The sequence below is a fragment of the Choloepus didactylus genome, chromosome 15 (genome assembly GCF_015220235.1).
Source record: "Choloepus didactylus isolate mChoDid1 chromosome 15, mChoDid1.pri, whole genome shotgun sequence".
NCBI classification, from domain to species: Eukaryota; Metazoa; Chordata; class Mammalia; order Pilosa; family Megalonychidae; genus Choloepus; species Choloepus didactylus.
In genome coordinates, this window is record NC_051321.1 from 12870085 (window position 1) to 12892410 (window position 22326).

The 22326-nt window shown below is 45.0% G+C and overlaps 1 protein-coding gene across 7 annotated transcripts in view; it reads right to left on the reverse strand.

Annotated features, from left to right (window-relative positions):
* The window catches only part of PLPP4 (phospholipid phosphatase 4), a 154160-nt gene that overhangs the window by 76341 nt on the left and 55493 nt on the right, over positions 1 to 22326 (reverse strand). For 2 of the 7 annotated variants that reach the window (XM_037804580.1, XM_037804582.1), the window contains exons 2-4: positions 20044 to 20152; positions 6506 to 6596; positions 1579 to 1642 (exon numbers count right to left, since the gene is read on the reverse strand). In XM_037804580.1, the coding sequence (XP_037660508.1) occupies positions 1579 to 1642; positions 6506 to 6596; positions 20044 to 20152 (264 nt within the window). Of the gene's footprint in view, positions 1 to 1578; positions 1643 to 6505; positions 6597 to 20043; positions 20153 to 22326 lie in introns of those variants that run through there. The other 5 variants (XM_037804581.1, XM_037804583.1, XM_037804584.1 and 2 more) reach the window with 5 other exon arrangements.

A 22326-nucleotide genomic window follows, 5' to 3' on the forward strand; every position in this document is an offset into this window, starting at 1 on the left:
GTATAGTGCCCATAGAGGAAAAGGGATAAAGAGGAGTTCCTGCCTCCAGCTATGCTCTGTCAACTCAGAGGTTGTTTCCAGCATCCAAGACTCCAGGCGCTGTCCCTGTATCCTGAATTTGAGTGGCCAATTGCCCAATCTCAAATAGCAGGTCTCACTTAACCTCATTGAGAGGGCCTCAAAGCCCAGCTCCGTGATACAGAGAACACAGTGACCCAGGTTGGCTTCTCCCACCCAGGACCTGGGATAGGGGCATCTAGAGGGAAGAGGGGTGGAGGCTGGCCCTGAATCACGCTCCTGCAGCAATCACAGTGAGTACTTAGCCTCGTGCTAAGCACTTGACATGCATCATATCATTTGATTCTTAGGACAGACAACCCTGAGATGAGTCCTAGGATTGTCTTCATTTTACAGGTGAGAAAGTGAAGGCTTAGAAAGCTGACACTCCTGCCCAAGGTCATGCACCACCAGTAAGTGGCAAAGGCAAGCTCTGAACCCCAGCCAGCAGATTCCCATGCTCACTCACTTCACCCCATGCTTTACCACCTTGCTCAAGGAGGATTCTCCAGCAGATGTGTAGGGGATGGTCAATTCCTTCATACCAATGCAAAAGATACCTGCTGAACACCTACTGTGGGCAAGCCCTTAACTAATCTGTAAACTCATATCATCTCTGGGCATATGAGATCACTGTTCACATACCTGGGCTCGCTGGTCGAGCTCCTGGACAGAGGAAGGGCCTGCGTCAATCTATCAGAGGTGCTCTGCATTGTCTCTTTCCTGCTCTCTCCCACCTACTGCATCAGAACCTGAGAGGGGCAGGGCCTGGCCCCAAGGTAACTCTTAAGTGATGGAGAAATGCTGTTATCATGAGGTCACACTCTACCCATTTTTATACATCTTCTGCACCCTCAGTGCCTGGAAGCATCTTGCACAAAGAAGATACTCAAGGTTCTGAGAGAGGATCAAATTTGTCCAAGGTTAATGGACAACTTGACCTAGTCAGGCCAAAGGCAGGTCTCAAACTCAGGACTTTTGACTGCTGATCTCTACAGAGACTGGGTCACTACCAGAGCAGTTGGGGAGAAGGCAAGATAAATGGAGAACAGAAACCATTTCTCAGGGGGAGTAAGAGAAATGTGTTGTAAGCCAAAGCTCAAATGCCAATCCATACTTCTTATCCCGAAGAGAACAATAAATAAATAATCTTATTTTTTCATTAGAGGCCAGAACTGGCAAACGAGTGGTGTCTGGTGAGATCTGGGAGAGCAGTGGGGGGCGGGGGCTGTGACACTAGCGGGAGTTCTTGGCCCACATGAACATGTGGTCAGTAGATGCTTCCAGACTAGTGATCTCCTGCTTTCTCAAATGGTGAGTTCATAGCTCAAAGGAGAGGAAAGATCTGTGCTGGGGCATAAAGTCTAGAAGGACAATGATTTAAGGAAAAACCAGAAGACCTCAAATTTGTCCCACTCAGTTTCCTCTGGCCAGAGGTTAGGCAAATGGTCACCATGCAAGGCTCCTATATAGATGGTCTTGATAGAATAAACCACCATTTGTTTCTTTTTTGGAACTTACCTTCCCACTATTAATTTAATAGTGTTTGTGCAGACTCCATTCAAAGCAAGAGCCAAGGATACTGCTATAAAACAAAACCAACAGACAAAAAATAACCAGTTGGCTCTCAAATCATCATCATTGTCATCATCATTCATCATTCATCATCATCATCATCAACAGTTACATTACTATTTAATTTATGACCTTAGAAATCTGAACCAATGCTTTAAAAAAAAGAGGGAAGTTTGTGCTGCTAGAACAAGATATAATCAGGCAGAACTTTGGAGAGTGACTCATAAAATTCCAAGCCCCAAAGACATGGAATTTATGTCTCCTCCTTGACTGAAATTTTCAGCAACACAGTGGAGCCCATCTGTCATTTTCTGGCCTGATATGAACAGATTGTAGAATTTCTTTTACTGGTAGCAAGACATAACTTTTTTATTACCTCCTGGCAACTTTCTCAGAGTTTCTCAACTAATCAGAGCAGCTGCTGGAGCCCTACTGTGGATTATCTCACTGTTGACTCCTCACCCACCAACGGTTGTTCATTTGTTATCAAACAAATCACTGTTTCTGACAAGATTAAGAGTCCCCAAACCCCCTCTGTGTTCTCAAAATGTTTGCCTAGGTGGTGCTTTTTGCTACTTAAAACAGCAGAAGCTTCTGGAATATGTTATCTAACAGAAGCTTCTGGAATACATGATCTAAAAATATATAGCATAAGGACTTTCTCCAGGCAGCTTGGAAGGACCCTGCTCGATTATGGATCGTCAAAAGGGCACAGGTGGCATGAGTCATGGAACTTCCCCTACAAGGACCTTGCATGCATCTTCTGAGGTTTCTCAGGAGAGTATGAAAGTCATAGTCATTACCATCAACATGATGGACGGTCAAATGCCTTGCATAAGCAATAAAAACCTATTGCTGCCCTGGTCCATTGCTCTGTCAAATAATAAAGCATGTGAGCTACCATTTCCCTTTGGCAAATATTAACTGCTCAACACTATCTGAGATTTATGTAAGAATCTAGCAGTGGAGGGGCATTTTCAGGAAGGAGCTGCCTAGAGCAATTCATGGTCATCAAGCAAACAAATATGTTGTTCTACAAGGGGAAATTACTGTGGAATGGCCAACTCAGTTACCAGGAGCACGGGCCACCTCCAGCCACAAAGACGGAGACAAAATCCATCTGCTTTTAACAAGTAGTTGGAAGCAGAGAGAATGGGAGGGACAAGTTTGAATGAATACCTTTGTCAAAGAGAAGCTAATCACCCAAGTGTGAGATGGAGAACAACTGGCCACATCTGACTGTGACAGTGGAGGAGGGATGGGCCACAGCGGGTAGAGTTGAGCATGAGTCAGCAGCACAGGATGGCCACTGAAACACCAAACATGCAACTGGGGTGCAGAAATTGGAACCAAGCATGGAGGAACTCAGGAAGAATCCACTGACTACATTCTGCACACACAAACCTTTCCTTCCTAAAATGCCAGCTTCCCTTCTCTCTTTCAAGCTGAGAGTCCTCCTCTGCAAAAGAAAAAGGGGGTAATTCCCTAGGCCATCTTCCCTATATTCTCCATGGGACCATGACAATCAACAGGCTGTGAGATCACTAGAAATGACTAATGTCTCTTCCCTATCTGGGCTGGTCTGGCAGACTCACTGCTGTGTTTTCCCAGCAGGGCTGAGCTCATTCCTACTCTGGGGGTCCTCGCATGGGTTAGAACAGAAAAGGTCTTAGGGAACAAGCATCACTAGCTGAGCTCCCACTGCCCTCCATAAATCTTGGTGGACTCCACAGGCAGCTACAGCAACCCAAAATACTATATACCTCCTCAACCTTCTGAACCTGGTTGGCTTATTATAGCACAAAGCAGTTTCAAAAAGTTTCAAGCAGCTGAGCTAGAAAATGTGGGGATGTGATAGAACCACCAGCATCTAGCAACTTCCCTCTCTGATCCCAAAGCCAAACGGAGACAGAGAAGGGTGGGAAACTGGAGTGAAGGCATTTATTGTGGAAGGCATCTTGGCATTCTGGAAGAAAACATTTTCATCTGAATAGCACCACTTCTAGGGGACCAATAAGGGGTGGGGCGGGGGGGGGGGGAGTGGTGTGGGAGGGATGGATGGAGAGAGGCCTCTCACTGATACCAGAGAGAAGGATGTGTTCAGATCAGATGCATGAGAGACAGTACAAGCCTGGAAACGAAGGGCCCCAATCAGGGGCTCCTGTTGATTAACAATAACCCAGTGGGTTTGGTTCATAAGGGCTGTATCTACAATATCCCACAGCACTGCAGGTTTGAGAGAAGAGTCAGAAAGACAAACCAGACTGCATCAGTTAAAAAAATGCAAAATCATGTGTCAATTAGAAAGCCGAGTTGGCCTGCAAAGGGCATGTATTGAGGCCATTGCTGGTTATAAGCATTCCAGAGGACAGAGGGCTTTATTTTTGTGGTTGTTGGAAATTCAACAATGCGGAACTTCTGCAACTGGGTTCCTTACTACACAGACCTGGTTGTTCTGCAGCCTAAATCTCCAAAAACCTAATGCCACATGGGGCAAGCTTCAGTCCTCTTGCCCAGCACCAGATGTAAAATGTGGCCATTTTGTACAATGGATAAGGGGGAGTGCTTGGGGTCCAGGTTTGGAAGCCTGAGATAAAGTCTGTGGAAGATATTTGAGTAAATAAACCACCCTTCCTGAAAAAGTACTGAATTCCAGATAATATTGGAAAAACCACATCCCAGCTTTCTGTTCTTAGTTTTAAAAGATCACACCATCCTCCAAGGCTTTCTTAACATGGAGATATTTTTTTACAAAGACTGTTCACAATGGGAGGCTCTTCATCAGACAGCCCCTCATCTATCTAGGAAAACAGAACATCCAATAATTCCACCTTCCCTGTTAGCATATAGGAGGCAGAGTACAGTATTTAATTTGAAATGTCACCTAAGGGAGATTTAGCTGAGACTGAAAAGGTCTAGAGAAGGTAACTGTGAGCTACTTACTGCCATAACAACAGCCCAATTCCAAAGCCTGGCAGTAAATTATAACCATAACCATGTTCTTACTCACAGCCACATATCTTGGAAGTCTACCAGGAGAGTCTAGAATAAAAAGTGAGGCAAAGGGATTTCCAGGCCAACTGAGAAGGCTCCCAACAGGACGGGACCACAGTGATATCTGTCCACACTTTCTGGCTGTTCAAGTCATGTTGGGGGTGGGGAATAGAGGGATGGGGGACATGTATGCTCTTCCTGGAGAAACCGACCTTTCCACCACCTCTGCTGAGGAGACCCAGACCATGCTGGCCACAAAACCACCAGACCACAGATCAGCAGCCCAGGGTCACACATGACGTGAGGGAGGGCATCCACAGTGCAGCCAGAGGCTCATGACTTTTGTGCTCAAGCTTGAGACATGAATTAAGCCAGAGTTTCTGTCTCAGAATTCTGGACCAAGAGAGACGGCGAAACTTGGTGGTGGGCACTGGAGCTGCAGGGCCACACAGATTTGGGGCAGAGGCAACTCCTACTACAAACCTGAGCCTCATACAAGGCAGAAGAAATGATATCTGGGCAGAAGACACACACAGGGAGTGTGAAGAGAACAAGGAAGGCATATTACAGAGAGAAGTGGACATGAGCCCAGAGGGGAGTCTCCACTCCTTATGGCCAAGCTCCCCTTTCCAGTCTCCTGAGGCTCCTCTGCACTTTTCATCCTTTTCTTGGACATCTGTGAAGTTGCTTGCAATAGCCATGTAATTAAACCCCTAATTTATTTGAGCTAATTTGAGAGGGATTCTGTTCTTTTCAACTAGACAGGTCTAACTAAAGCCTGGTTTTGTAAGAAATGTTCTCTGTGCAGCCTCAGGGCAGAAAGATCCTTGACTGTTCTACATACCCTAGATTTATCACTCACCCTTGCCCCCTTACTAAGAAAAGGGAGGTCTGTAGTTTGCTACATTTTCATTTGCTCAATCCCCAGTCATTAACAAACATGTCCTTCAGTGAGGAACTGCATTCTTTCACAGAGCACTACCTTGCTTAATGGTAAGTCCATAAAACACCCCAAAAACACAGTTCTGGTGAGTTTTGTATAACTTTTATGTGCAGTGCAAAAAAAAAAAAAAAAGAAAGAAAGAAAGAAAGAAAAACAAATGAACCTAATTCAGTTTTCCTAATGATCAAAATGCTGAAAACCTATCTGCAGCCTAGTAGACTAGTTTATTTTCATTGCTAAGCCCAACTAGTTTTGGCTGTCTCTTAATACTGTGATTTACTTAGCATCTGATGGGAATGCAGATCATAAGAACTGATTCAATCCTATCAATGCCAAACTCTTACCATATGCAGATGCAACTTAGCTTGGAAGAAGTTACAACAATGGTGTTACAATCAATGACAAAGACCATATCACTCTTTACACAATAGCCATTCCTTAACTACTAAAAATGTCCCCAAACCGAAGATGAATTATAGGGCTTGTTTCCAGTTTCTATTTTATTTTACACCTGCTTTTGCCCACATTTGCCTCTGGTAAATGGTGATTTGTTGAAGAGCCTTCAGTTGATTTCTGAGTTGCCCGTAATGTGGGCTTATTAGGCACAAATGAGGGTGTGGACAGCCAATGGTAACAAAGTTTCAGATTCCCTTTGCTTTACCACTGTTCTGTTTCTGGGCCTGAGTAGATTTCTGACACGTTTGTTGACGTACACATTCAGCACGTTGGACAGCGACAGTGGGTGGCCACTGAAGTTCTCCAAGTTAACAAGGGAACACAAGCCTCTCTTTGGGCTTAAAATCATCTTGTCTTGTTTCTCCCAAGCTTAATTTGACCAAGAGAAAAACTAGTTGGCTGCAAAAGTGATTTTTTTCAATCTGATTATCTACTTAAGTTCAGCCCCATCCCCTAAAGCAGGAATTGTGAATACTCTACCTAAGAAGGCTTCCTTAATTTCAGTCTTGTCTGTTCGCCGGATAATTTTCACCACACAAATAACAGCCAAGGGTGTGAGGAAAGAAATTGCCTGGAAGAAATAACAAATAATCCCTTATGAAGACATCAGTTTGCTATCAGAAGAAGGGCTGATTGATAATTAGTTCCAGTTAGCTTCATTTAGACTCACTAGTTGAATGACCTTACTGAACTCCTGACCTCAAACAAGGGAGGATGATTTATACCTATATTTACAGACCACACAGGTTCAAAAAACTGAAGGCAGGACTGTGGGTTTTAATTGATTTGTAATTGCTGGGAGCCACATTTAAAGAGGCGTTTTTTTTTAATGGAAAAGAATAGTCTATAATCATGATGACTTGTCTCTGCCCTTCATATTCGTTTCTTCTGCAAAGCAGAGGTCAGCCTTCCTGCATCAGCCTCGCCTCTTCCCTTCCTCCACTCCCTTTCCTCTCCCAACCCTAAAGCACACAGGTGTTCAATAAGTGCTTAATGAATTAATCTGGTAAGATTCAGATGCAACCAACACCCACTACAAAACCTACTGCAAGGCAGGAACTGTGCTAGGTACTGTCAACTACAGGTGCCTCTTAAATCCTCACGATGGCCCTTGACTTTCTCAGGCTCAGGGATTAAATGTTGTGCCTGTGGACACACAGCTGGTGAGGAACAAGCTAAGGACTTGGAGACCAGCTTCTCTGCCTGCCCTTTCAAGTCTTTATTCCAGCACGCCGTGATTAGTAAATTGTTTTAAACATCCCAACAAAAAATAATTTACAATGATAACTTCTCAAGATAACAATATCAGAGGTGACTGGATATCTCGCAGATCCACAATTGGCCTAGCAGCCGGAGGTGTGGGGAAGCAACCACTGGCCAATGCTGTTCACACTTTTGGAAGACTTCACTTGTGCTTTAATGTGATGTCACTTTTTGGAGAGGGGCTTCCTCATAGGACTCTACCCCTGCAGGGTTAGTAAGTCATGGCTAGAAGATAATTAGATGCTTTTCTTTTAAAAAATAAAATTCATCCAAATGAGCAAGGTCTTTCAAAATCATCTGAGATGCTCTAAACCCTTCCTACCACTAGATTTCCAGAGCTCAGAACATCTTGGGGGTTCCCCTTCGTGAACCTTCTTTGGAGGCAGTTTATGATACACAAAACACCCTTCTCCTTATATGCCAGTTTCCTTCTCACCACAAATGGTAGTAACCAGCTTGATGATCCTCTTTATCAGACATGGCCCTGAATGACCTGGAATGTTTAAAGGTCAAAAAAGCAATCCTGTCACCAGGGAGGACATCAGAAGAAGGTGGCACAGCTCCTAGAGGCAGCTGTCTGCAAGGAGACTCAGAACCACCCTTGCAGCGGCGCCTCCAGGGAGGAAGCAGAGGATTTTTCCAGCTTCCAGGGAGGAAGCAGAGGATTCCCCCAGGCTCCAGAGAATAAACGGAGGATTTCCCCAGGCTCCAGGGAATAAACAGAGGATTCCCCCAGCCTCCAAGGAATAAACAGAGGATTCCCCCAGCCTCCAGGGAAGAAGCAGAGGATTTCCCCAGCCTCCAGGGAATAAACAGAGGATTCCCCCAGCCTCCAGGGAAGAAGCAGAGGATTCCCCCAGCCTCCAGGGAATAAACAGAGGATTCCCCCAGCCTCCAGGGAAGAAGCAGAGGATTCCCCCAGCCTCCAGGGAATAAACAGAGGATTTCCCCAGCCTCCAGGGAATAAACAGAGGATTCCCCCAGCCTCCAGGGAAGAAGCAGAGGATTCCCCCAGCCTCCAGGGAATAAACAGAGGATTTCCCCAGCCTCCAGGGAATAAACAGAGGATTCCCCCAGCCTCCAGGAAATAAACAGAGGATTTTCCCAGGCTCCAGGGAATAAACAGAGGATTTCCCCAGCCTCCAGGGAATAAACAGAGGATTTCCCCAGCCTCCAGGGAATAAACAGAGGATTCCCCCAGCCTCCAGGAAATAAACAGAGGATTTTCCCAGGCTCCAGGGAATAAACAGAGGATTTTCCCAGGCTCCAGGGAATAAACAGAGGATTCCCCCAGCCTCCAGGGAATAAACGGAGGATTTCCCCGGGGGCTCCCATAAAGGCAACACTCACTGGGGAGTAACAGCTCTGGCGAGTCGGTAAAAGTTTCCACAGAATCCACGGTGGCTCTTACCTCTGAGTAACTGCGGGGCTTGTTAAAATGTTGATTCCCTCGAAATACCTATAGGACAAGGCTGGGAAGCTACAGTTTTTAACAAGTATCTCAGATGATACTGGCCACTGAGAAACCTGCTTACAAAGTTTCAATTCATACAGTCTGTGCTTAAAGAGGGAGGCCCAAGGCAGAGGAACTCTCTGTTTCCCCAAATCCAGACATCTTGACTCCCAGCTTAGTTCCTCACTTCCTCTGACTTGAAATACCACACACAGACCAGGCTACATGCTCCCAAATAGGAGAAACCAGCTCCCTAAAGAGTGAATGATCCTGCAAGAACCTAACCAACAAGTCGAACCTTGATGATGAGAACAACATAGAACTGAAGAAGGCAATGCAAGATGATCCTGCCACACATGCTAAGATTACACAGAAATAAAACCCCAGAAAAAAAAGTCAGTGGGGAAGACTGCTCCTATGAGGCCCCCAAAACCCGCCAAAGGAAATTCAACAGCAGGGGTGCTCCCACCAAGCAGGAGATGGAGGCCCTGTGTAGGAGACCCTGTGTCACGAAGCCTGGGTGTCTCGAGGGGAAGTCATTAGAGCTCCCAGCTGGCTCACAGCTCGTGGCGGGGGAGATGAGGGGTCCCCTTTAGCCCTACTCCCAGCCCCGGCTATCCTGTTCATAATTGCAGTCCCACCCCACAACCAGACGGGACTTCCTTCAACCCAGTTCATGACTTTCCTAGGTGGATGCCAAACGGCATCTTTTCTATAGCTGACTGCCTCCTGAGCCTCACGGCAAGGGAAGGCAGCTGTGCCCACCCCAGGACAGCCACAGTGGGACCGCCCAGGTGTCCTGTGTCTTCCTTTCATTCTAGCAGCATTTGGGTCCAGCCTCATTCCTTCCTCCCAGAAACATATCTGCCGTATCTTGGATAGCACAGTCTTCAAATCAGGATGGACAGAGACATATTGACTCTTATCAACCCAACTTTTTTTTTTTAATTTTTTTTTAACTAAAAGTTTGATTTAAGAGATGAATCCTAGTAGCCAACACCCTTGGAACTTAATTTCTTCCTTAGGACGGCAGAGCCTCTGACTGAGTCAAAGAGGAGCAAAGAGGGAATAAGCCCCCCTTACGCTCAGCAAACCAGATTTAATTAAACCCGTTCATGCCTCTTCCATGCTTCCAGGGGAAGCCTTTGGGAGCTGCTTCTGCTGCCCACGCCCATGCAGCAGATGACGATGACACGGAGACACAGAGATGGGGAGTGAGCAACTCTACCTCCAGAAGTATGGACGAGGCAGGCAGAAATGTGCAGGCAAAATTTCCCGTAGTATTATTTTCCCCTGGATTAATGTCTCCATGTCTTAAAAAAAAAAAAAAGTCTGAAAACCCTGAGGAGGAGGAGTCCAGCGTAGAGAAACAGTGAAAATTAAGGCTCATCAATTGAGACCTGAGAGAGCTGAGAACAAGTCGTTCCAGCCCATCATTGCCAAAGGACGCAGAGCCTTTTCTGTGCTTGCATTTTCCTTGCTTGTTTTGAGTGCAAGGCTGCTGAATCGTACATTCCTCAATTAGAATAGCCAAGCCTAATGTGCACAGGGAACTTACTAAGTATTATGCACTGTTCACAGAGCCATATGAAGAAGGCCCTATTGTTGTCTTTATTTAATGGATAGGAAACTAAAAAACAGAGAGGTGAAGCAACCTGCTGTAGGTCACACAGCTAATAGCTGGTAAAATGGAGATCTACATCCAGACTGTTTAAAGCAAGTTGTGCCACAGTGTGATAACAGTATCCTCCTTAGAAAGTAGGAAGTGTTCTATCACATATGGTGAATGTCTTTTCTCTGGAATTGGAAGAGGAAAGTAGAGAGGCTCTTTTCCAGGGACATGGATAACTCATGGAAATGTGAGTGACAGCTGCCATGGATTGCAGACCTACTATGTGTTAGGGGCTTTCCTCACATTTGTATAATCCTCCAACAACTCCATTGATGAACACACTGTCCTCACTGTACAAACACCAAAACCAAAGCTCAAGGAACTGGCAAGGATACAAAGTTAGTGGGGCTGGGCCTCTCCCAAACTGGGCTTGGAGTCCTGAATCTCAGTGATCATCTTAGTGCAACAGCCTCATTTTAAAGATGAGGAAACTGAGGCTTAAATAGACAAGGTATTAAACGCATTTTATTAAACACTAATTAATTGTACTATACAGCAACCACATAACGAGGTAATACATATGAAACACTAAGTAAGGTCTGGCACATGGCCAGTTTTGCACGATGCTTATTTCCCAGGCTGGGGAACAGAGCTCTATAGCGGAAAGTTTATGGAAAAGATTCAAATTAAGGAGAGCTGGGTTTTAGCCACTGCTCTGGCACTTCTCACCTCTGTGAACTTGACATTTTTTCTTCACCTCTGAGTCTCAGTTTCCTCGTCTATAAAAGAGGTATGATAACGACAATATCCACAAACAAACAGTATTATTGCTCAGATTAAAATTCACTAACAGTTATTGCATAGTGTTATGTGTCTGTCACCCCATTTGATGCTCTCAACACCTGCTTTATAGATAAAGAAACTGAGGCACTGAGAGGTGAAGTGATTTTCCCAATTCACAAAACTAGGAAGTGGCAAAGCTGGGATTTGAACCCAGGTAGGTGGTCCACTCTGGAACCCACACCAACTGTACACCACAGAGCCCAGCAGAGACTTAGCATCCAATAAATTCAGGGTATTGGTTATCATTTCATTATTTTCCAGGGAAAACTTAACAGATGACCCAACCTATTCCAGCAAAAAGGGTACCAGGGTTTTATGAGTGGAAAAATAGTTTTAAGTTTGAATGTTTTGAGTGCAAGCCCACTGCTCCAGTTTGCTAATGCTGCCATTATGATGCAAAATGCCAGAAATGGATTGGCTTTTATAAAGGGGGTTTATTTGGTTATAATGTTATAGTCCTACGGACATAAAAGTGTCCAAACAAAGGCATCAACATTAGGGTACCTTCGCTGAAGAACATCGATGGCATCCAGAAAACCTCTGTCAGCTGGGAAGGCACAGGCACGTAGCTGGCATCTGCTCCAGGATTCTGGTTTCAAAATGGCTTTCTCCCATGATGTTCCTCTCCAGGCATCTGGGGTTGTTCTCTTAGTTTCTCCCAGGCAAACTTCAGGCTAGCAAAAGTCTACTTTCAATGGCCATCTCCAAAATGTCTCTCTAAGCTGCAGCAGCTCCTTCTGTTTGTGGACTCTTTTATAGGACTCCAGTGATTAAGATCCACCCTGAATGGGCTGGGTAACGTCTCCATGGAAATTATCTAATCAAAGGTCTTGGCCACAGTTGTCTGAGTCACATCTCCAAGAAACACTCAAACAAAGGATTCCAACACAATCAACACTAATACCTCTGCCCCCACCAGATGGCATCAAAGAACATGGCGTTTTGGGGGACAAAACACTTCCAGACTGGCACATCCAGGTTTGCCCTTGGGTCCGAGTAGTTGGGGGCATGGAGTGCAGTGGGGAGTCCAGGGGCAGAGAAGAGCCTGTTTCTCCCAGGCACCCTGCATGACCATGGTCTCCAACAAGGGCCCTGCCTGGTGCATCCACCAAGGAGCAGCATGGAAAGTGTCACCAGCCTCCAGGCAGTGCTACGCCCAGAAAGCGGGCCATCCCCAAGGTGCTGGTGCAAGATACTGAGAGGCCCTGGATGCTTCTAGAAAACAACAAAACAAGGAGCTGTGAGTTCGAAGGGGGAAGGGCACGAGCATGCCAAGAACTTTTAACCACTAAAAGGGATCCAAGTCAGAGCAGCCCTGATGTTAGGGTGGTAATAGCAGAAAAGAGTTTGTCACTGGGGTTCATTCATGATAGATGAAACAATGGACCCAAAGAGCCTTTATTTCCGGCATTTGACAGAGAGATGTGCTGCAAAGTGATTATAAAGACAACTTCAGGACATGCAGACACCAGAAAAGGCCCTGCTTTGGGTAAACAATTACATCCCATCACAAAGAAAAAAGCTGTCTAAGACTTTCAAAAAGAACCTAAACATTAAACTATCAGCTTTGTCTCTCTTCCTTCTCTCCACCCCCCACCACTGACTTTATTTCTGTCTTCCTTAGATGTGTCCTTCTCCAGAATAGAAAAACCTACTATCAAATCAACACCAAATCAGTTACATTCCATGAGAATACATCTTCTGGATGCATCATGGCAGTAGCAAAAAAAGGCAAGAGCAAAGGATAGGTCTTGAGTGGATTTTTTCTTATACAAAGAAAACAAACTGACAAACACCAATTATTCCTTCAAGCCCCCACTTATCTTGCCTGTTTTTCAAAGGCTTTCCTGTGAAGCTGAACTGCCCTACTTGTCCTCATGCCTGTGTCCCCTGCTAGACTAGAAACTGTGTCTTTTTCAGCTTTGCATCCCCAGTACCCGGCACCATGCTTGGCTAATAGCAGGTGATTTGTAAATGACTGTTGAATTGGGTAATAATTAACTAACCTGAAGCTATCCACAGTCTAGTTCTGTCCTTGCCTCCCTCTGCTCCCTTTATCCCACATACACGCCAAACAGACTTCCATTCAGGGGTCCACACCCTCCTTACTTTCCTGTGTCTGAGTTTTTACACACCTGCCCCTTCTGTGTGTGACACGCTACTCACCACCTCTCTACTGTACATTATCTGAGCCCCAAGGAGGCATGAGAGCAGAATGGTTATGAAAGAGGGTCTGCACTCTGAGGGTTAAAATCCCTCTCCAGCCCAGGCAAGTTTTTTAATCTCACTATAGTTTCATTTTCTCCACTGAAATTATGAGATAACAAAAGTGCTGTCCTCATAGGATTCTCAAAATGTTAACTGAGATGCTGCATATAAAGTGATAAGCGCAGTTTCTGTACTCAAGGAATGATGCTATGGGAGTTGGGTTGTTACTATCATGATGATGGTGAAGATGATGATGATGATGGTGATGATCATAATCATGACAATGACAATGAGGAGGGCTACGAAGATAATGGTGATGATGGTGACGATGAAGACAATGATTGATTACTCAGATGATGGCAATGACGACAATCATGATTACTACGTTGATGGTGAATGTGATGAAGACAAAGATGGTGAAGGTGATGAAGATATGATGATCATCATGATCATGAGTACTATGACAGTGGTGATGATGATGATTACTATGATGATGGTGATAGTGATGATAAACTCATGATGATGGTGATGATGATGATAACTATGATGATGGTGAAGATGACAGTGAAGGGGAGGAAGATGATGATCATCATGATCATGATTACTATGACAGTGGTGATGATAACGATGATTACTATGATGGTGATGGTGATGAAGATGATGGTGAAGGTGATGAAGATGATGATCATCATGATCATGATCACTAGGACAGTGGTGACGATAATGATTACTATGATGGTGACAGTGATGAAGATGATGGTGAAGGTGACAAAGATGATCATCATGATCATGATCATTAGGACAGTGGTGATGATAATGAGGATCACTATGATGATGATGGTGACCATGATGTTGACAATCATGATTACTATGATGATGGTGATAAAGATGATGATGATGATGATCAAAATTATGATGATGGTGATGATGATGATGAAGCTCCCTAGGAGTTGACTGGAGCCTCTCCTCTGGCCCTTTCCAGAATCTTTTTTGTGTCCAAGCACTATCCGCCTGTTCTAGTTTGCTGAGCTGCTCATAGCAGATACTATAAGATGGGTTGACTTTCAGCAATGGGAATTTATTAACTTATAAGCTCACAGTTCTGAGGCCATGAAAATGTCCAAGTTAAGGCATCAGCAAGATAATAGCTTCTTCTTGAAGACCAGCTTCCAGCAATACTGGACTCCTCTGTCACATGGCAAGGCACGTAGCAGCATCGGCTGATCTCTCCTTCTCTTCTGGGTTTGCTTGCTTACAGCTTCTTCCTTTGGTGGCTTTCTCTTCTTTGTCTGAATCTCATTCTTTTACAAAGGACTCCAGTAAGAGGATTAAGACCCACCCTGAATGAAGTGTGTGACATCTTTAGTTAAGATCCTACTCACAATGGGTCCACACCCACAGGAATGGAATAACTTTAAGAACATACTTTTCTGGGGTACACACAGCTTCAAACCACCACATTCCACCTTATGAACTCCAAAAGGACATGTTCCTTCCATATGCAAAATACATTCATTCCATTACTATATCCCAAAAGCCTTAACTCATTTCAGTAAGAATATTAAACACAAAGTCTCATCAAAATCAGTTTTAACTGTGGTCTGTCCTAGGACACAATTCCTCTCCAGCTATGGACCTGTGAAACTTAGAGAACAAGTTATCTGCTTCCAATATACAAAGGAGGGACAGTCATAAGATAAACATTCCTGTTTCCATAAGGAGAAATTGGAAGGAAAACAGGGATCACAGGTCCCAAACAATTCTGAAACCCTGTAGGGCATACTTCATTAGATTTCAAAGTCTGAGAGTCATCTATGGAACAATGTTTTGCCCTCCGGGCCTGAGGCAGCGCAGCCCCACCCTTTCCAATTGCTTGCATAGCAGCCATGCTCTCCCCAAACACTGGGGTGAAGGTTTCAACATCTTCAAGCATTGGGGTGACAGCCAGGCTCTCAGCTCCACCCTCCTCAAGCATCAGGGTGGCAGCCAGACTCTAGGCTCCACCATCGTCAAACACTGGGGTAGTGGACAGCCTCTCCACAATCCTCCAGGAATCTGAGAAACCTGGGGAGACAACACTCTTCCTAGACAACAGGGTAGAAGGCCTACCCTCTCCAAGCTCCAGTGCATACTCACTCTTTCCACCAACATGGGTGGGTCTGCTCTCTTGGTCTGAGAAGATGTCTTCAGTCCAGACCTCACCTTTCATGGTTCTGCCTTTGAAGTAATTTCTCCTTCAATTTGTCCCTTTTTGGTCCCTTTTAGTCCAGGTTGACAGTGGTTCCATTCATACAGATCTCACAAAAACTTATCTATTTCGCATGTAGTAAACCAGGGTTCAAACCATCAGAGAGTAGGACTTTTTACAAATCCTTTCTGGATAACTGCATTTCCAATCCTGACTTGCACTGAAATGGCTGACTGGTTCCATGTTTAGTTAAATCCTCACATGGAGCAGTATTCTCTGGGGACTTGTTTTCCAGAAGGTCAGAATTTTCCAAACCATCAATTTCTGGTTTCTTTGTGCCCAAGAATTCAGTTCTTAGCTTATCCCTTTCTTCTCACATTTTACTGTAAGCTGCAAGGAGAAGCCAGGCCAGACTTTCCACATTTAGTTTAGAAATCTCCTCAGCTAAATATCCAAGCTCGTCACTTTCAAATTCTGCCTTCCATCCAACATCAAGGCTGAATTTTGCCAAGTTCTCTGTCACTTTAAAATAAGGGCCACCTTTCTTCCAGTTTCAGTAACATACTCATCATTTCTGTCTAACGCCTCATTGGAAGTACCCTGAGCATCCATATTTCTACCAATAGCCTCTTCAAAGCAATCTAGGCCTTTTCTATTAAGCACGTCACAATTCTTCCTACCTCTACATATTACCCAATTACAGAGCCTTTATAACATTTTTGGTATTTGCAACAGCTGCACCCCACTCTACCGGTACAAAAATCTGTTCTAGTTTGCTAAGCTGCTCAAAGCAGATACCATAAAATGGGCTGACTTTTAGCAATGGGAAATTATTAACTTACAAGCTCAAAGTTCTGAGTCTGTAAAAATGTCCAAATGAAGGTATCATCAAGACGTGCTTTCTTCCTGAAGACTGGCTGCCAGCGATCCTGGAATCCCCTGTCACATGGCAAGGGACATAGCAGCATCTGCTGGTCTCTCACTTCTCTTCTTGGTTTCATTGCTTTCAGCTTCTGGCTTCCGTGGCTTTCTCTCTGAGGTGGGTCGCATCTTAAGTTAAGATCCTACTCACAATGGGTCCACATGCACTGGAATGGATTAACTTTAAGAACATAATTTTCTGGGATACACAGAGCCTCAAACTACCATACACTCCCAGGGCCTCCAGGGTCCCTGAGGCACACCCCATGTCTGATTTGATTTCCTATCCCCTAGGCTCTGTGATGTTCCCTTACAGCAGGCTCACCAAAATGCTCCCTGAATGTACAAATAAATGGTCACTGAAGGCAACAATGAAGAATATATTAAAAGCACAACAATCAAAACCAATTGAGTCTTCAACACCAAAAAATAATTTTTTTTTAAGATGTTCTGATACATCCAAAAAACTCAGAGGGGACCATGACTTCTTTTGAATAAGGGAGCATCCTTCCATGAGGCAACTGACAGCTTGAAAACAGCCAGGAAATTTTAAGTCAAGACTCAGTAAATATGAAAAGGATTCTCAATCCATTTCAGGTCATCAGGAACACAGAGTTTTCAAGGGAAACACTCTCAGAATCAAACTTCCATGTTGGCAACAATACAGTCACCTGAGCTAATGGAGCCATAGAGGTATAAAACCCTAGTTAGTGGGCTTGCTGGTGACATTATCAATACTTATTCAGCACTTAATTCAATCCCTTAATCATCAATGTTATTAATCTCATAACATGTGACTGACTGGCTTGTCTAAAACACACAAACATACACAGATACAGACACACAAAAATCATAGACACAGGAACATGCACATAAACACAGATACAAACACAAACACACACACACACACACACACCTGCCAGAGATGCAAATTACCCAACAAAGAAACATCTGGGGTAGCACCAACTGCTTTTAAAAAGCACCTAGGTTAGAAAGCTAGAAAGTTCGATTTTAGATTAAAACATTCCAACCAAAAGTAAAAGAGATTTCCAAGGTCTTGTTCATGAATTAAATAATGAAATTTGAGTCTTTTAAGCAAATCAAGCTATTTTAAATATCAGTGAAAATATACATTCTTTTAATGACAAATTCTTCTACAAAGCATCTCAGCTTCCGAAGGGTCAAAAGCAGACAAATGATACATTATATTGGAAGTCTCAATAAAACCCAGGAGATGAAAGTATTTTTCATCTTTATGTTACAGGTATTAAAAATGTTCCCATTATTTTCCTTATGATATTCTGGAGTCACACTAAAGCTAGTGACCAAAGAAACAAAATTCATCTATTACTATTAACAAAATAAAAGCTTGAACTTATTTCATTAGGAGATTAAAGGGTATGAATCAGTATTTGTGACTGACTATGCTTCTATTCTCCGAGAATCAACACATTGAATCAAACTCCTTCATGACCTCCTTCCCACTGCTGCCAACATGCAAATGTGCTCCATCCTTTTTGTGTCTATACCCGGAATATGGGTGGCATCTATTTCTAGACTTCAAAAAATCCATTGTTCATAAATCTAGGACGCAGCCACAAATTTCTCACAATATCCCATGTGAACATTTATCTTCAAATTGTGTCTTAGAGCACATAAATTGCAAAGTCTTTAAAGAACGGAGATTAGTGATAAATAGAAGCTTCCCCTTATTTGAGCCTTTAGAGCAAACGGGTGAGACACACACTGAGTTCCTTTATTTCTGGATTTATAGATGGTCTAAGTTACAGTACAGAAATGGTAAGAGTCAGATTTTACTACTCAGGTGTCAGGTAATGCCCTCTTAACAAGCACCCTGATTTTTCAATTCCCCTGATATTTACAAAAACCCAGCTTTTCTCCAGCAGAAAGGTAACTTAAAAAGCAATCGAAATAATACTTTTCTATTCACATGGAGTTCTGGGCATTTCCGGGAGTTTGTAGACAAGAGGTCTTTCTGATGATCAGTAATTAATAAGATTCCATCTCATAAAACCTGAGGGATTTCTTTCAAAATTCAACAAGACTCCACATGTGCTCTATGAAAGTTTCTGGAAGAGTCACTTCAGTTCCCAGAGGCATGCGACACAATGGCTCGTAAACAGGAATAACCATCAAGCTACGATGCTACCTGTTCTAGTCTGCTAATGCTGCAGAATGCAAAACACCAGAGATGGATTGGCTTTTATAAAAAGGGGGTTTATTTGGCTACACAGTTACAGTCTTAAGGCCATAAAGTGTCCAAGGTAACACATCAGTAATCAGGTACCTTCACTGGAGGATGGCCAATGGCGTCCGGAAAACCTCTGTTAGCTGGGAAGGCACGTGGCTGGCGTCTGCTCCAAAGTTCTGGTTTCAAAATGGCTTTCTCCCAGGACGTTCCTCTTTAGCAAGCTTGCTCCTCTTCAAAAACATCACTCACAGCTGCACTGAGTTCCTTCTCTTTGAGTCAGCTCATTTATATGGCTCCACTGATCAAGGCCCACCCTGAATGGGTGGGGCCATGCCTCCATGGGAGTATCTCATCAGAGTCATCACCCAGGGCTGGGTGGGGCACATTCCAAGCAAACCTAATCAGCACCAAAACGTGTGCCCCACAAGACTACATCAAAGATAATGGTGTTTGGGGGACACAATATATTCAAACTGGCACACTACCCAACCAAAAATTATATTGTTCTATAACAGGGAATATTTCCTCTGCTACAGAAAGGTCTGATGGCAATTCTCCAGGAGTCAATTAGCCTCACTGAGCAGTTTTTGACACACTGCCCCCAACCCACAGTACGGCCTCGCGGTTGGGAGCAGATAGTTCTGAGCTGGCTGCTTAGATTTGCCTCCTTGCTCTGCCACTTACTAACTGTGTGACTTTAGGCACAGTGCTCTGTCTCTCTGGGATACAGGTCTGCACCTGCAAAATGTGGACAATAATGACATCTCTCAGGGATACTGGGCAGGGCTCAACGAGATAATCCTCTAAAACTCTCAACCAAGGGCCTGGCACATAGGAAATGAAATGTTGCAATTGCTATGCAGCTGGGGGAGGAGGTAAACATAATCTCTATACATGCACCAGCTACTGGGCTGCTGTCCATTTACTCTAGAAGCAGAGAGACATAGAGGCACTCTCCAGAGTAGAAGTCGCAGGCTGGACTTAAATACAAGCTTATCCTAAAAGGAAAGGGGATAGGAAAATCTGGGCACTGCAGATAGTCTCCCTTTCCTATAAACCGTTTGGAGACAACTCAGCATAGCCCAGGAGCTCAGGTAAGTAGTTCTAGTCTCTTTCCAAAGCATTGGGCAACTACTACTTCTCACACGACCAAGCAGCTCCCCTCATGATTCCAAGAAGAATTTTAATTTGTTGGGCTGCTCCCCTTCTCTTTGGGCTGCCCACCGTCTTCAGCAGGGCTCAGAAAAGCAGGGATGAGTAACCATTTGGTTCATACTTGGGAAAGTGGTCAAATCAACCATGAAATCATGGTACTTACAAACATGAGACGGGTAGGTATGTTGTCTGATTGCACCAAAGGATTTTTGTAGAGCCAGATCTCTTCCGGCTGGATGACTCTCTGGAATGGATCCAAAAACTCGGTAAAACTGAAACAAAACAAAGAAAGATGCCTGAAGGTGGAGCACTCATTAACGCATGTAGATCCCAAGAAGGCCTGCTCCTGCAAAGGCTGCCCCTGTTGATGGTTCTCAGCCCTTCCAAACTGGAGGGTCGGAAGGGCTGAAACTTCGTAGACTCCTCTGTCTCTATCTGCCAGCAAGGACCACTTCTGGGTACAGAGAATAGCTGTGAAACTGACATACAAAGAATGGAGAATTGGCGGGTTCCAAAGTGAACTGGCAGCTGCAGTGCAGAATCGTGGCTCAGACTGGGGCAAGGCAGGGCAGCAGCACGACCTCTGGGATGGAAATGGGCTTGAGTTGGAATGAGGCGGAGGGAGCGTGGCAGCACTCGGGAAAGAGCTGGCCCCATTCTACTCTGCTGAGACACATCACCACCACCACCAGGGGACAGAGTGCGAATGGAAAGGTTCCCATGGAAGGGTAAGGCAAGTGGGAAAGGCGGGGAAGAGAACAGAAGGCAGGAAGGGGAAAAGGGGAATAAGAAAGTTACTTCAGGTACATTCTGGGGCTGCTGCCAAGAAACCAGGCAGCCTTGAGCATCCCACCTCCTCACCTTCTCCCTCCTCTCCCCACTTGCCCTCCGAGAACCCACTACTTTCAGGCCACCCACATTATGTCCTCATGGGGTGTGGAATGAAGGTGGGGTTGGGGAATTGGGAGGGGAAGTCAGATACTGCAGGACCTGAGGTTTACTCTTTCAGAGCTCAGCCATCAGGCCACCACCCAACTCTCCAGCCCAGTTCTCCACCTGACGAACTCAGTTCCCAATGGTCTGAGAAGTGGCTGGAGAGAGAGAAAGGGGACTTTGAGTGACCAGCTAAGGAATTTGGATGTTGAGCCAACTGAGGATTAGGCAGAGAAGTGTGGGATGGAGTTTCCAATTCAAAATGGTGGCTCTGGCAGAGGTGAGGATGGAGCAGTGGAGCAGAGAAGGGACACCGGGAGATGGGGTTATGGCAAGAGATGACAACAGGGTGCAGCACAGGAGGGCAGTAGGGACGCCAACCAGGATGGAAGGTGGGAGAAGGTGGGAGAAGGTGGGAGAGGCTGAAGCTGGGTCCAAGGCTCTGGCTTGGACTGCCGCACAGGTTCCATCAGCCACGACGTGGAGCACTGGGGGAGGAGGAGGAGGAAAGCTGTGGCCTCCTGTAAGAAACCATTTAGCATGACTGATGGTCCCGGTTTGCCCAGTACTTCTTCCTAAATGTAGACAGCACTGCAAGTCTCAAAGCCCAGGAAACCCCTCAGCCTCAGGCCAACCACGATGGCTGGTCACTCTAAAGTTGTCCCAACCCCTGGAAAGAGTTGGGAGTCTCACAGCCTTGGTTTCTACCCTAGCCTTGGGACACTGTATGATGGAGATCTGGTTGCATGTCCAGCCACACCCTGAGGAGGGCAGAGACCACTCCAGGTCTGTATCCTCAGCTCAGCAGGCTGGCTGGGCCACACTGCAGGAGATCAGTAAGTGGGGGAGGAACCCAGTGTCTACCTGGGACTTTGGACAGCTGCTACAAAGAAATTTCTCAATTTGATCGGCCATACCTCAACCCCACCATATATCTAAAAGAGACCTAAAATTTAACCTGGATGTCTCTCTGTACACTTTCACCTCATACTCTCTCTTCTTTCCTCCCTTCCCCCAATCCTCTCTCACATACGCCTCTAACTATGAGGATTTAAGTCCTACAAACCAATGTCTATGCATTTTACATAATTTCAAGATGAAAGCAGTGCCCATGGTTGTTTTATCAACACTGTGCCCCCAGCATCTCTGTGTGACATGTGAGAGTCACTCAGTAAATATTAGTTGGATGACTGAATGAACCCATGCAGTGCCATCCCTACAGAGCCCTGCCAACTGCGCACCAGCCCAGACCCTGGAAAACAGCTGCTGCAGAATCTTATCAAAAGGTACTGTGATCCCTTCATTGGTTTGGAAGTAACTTCTGCTAATTACCCTCCACATTTCCTCCACAGTGAGGCACGGAGGAGCAAGGCCTCCATGCTGTCCCTAGCTCTCTCATGAAGCTGCTCTGTGCCTTGGAGCAAGCCATCGCCCTCCCTCAAGGCCTCAGTGTACTCCCCCAGAACATGGAGAATGGACTAAATCAGAGGCTTCCACTGGCAATGGGTCAGAA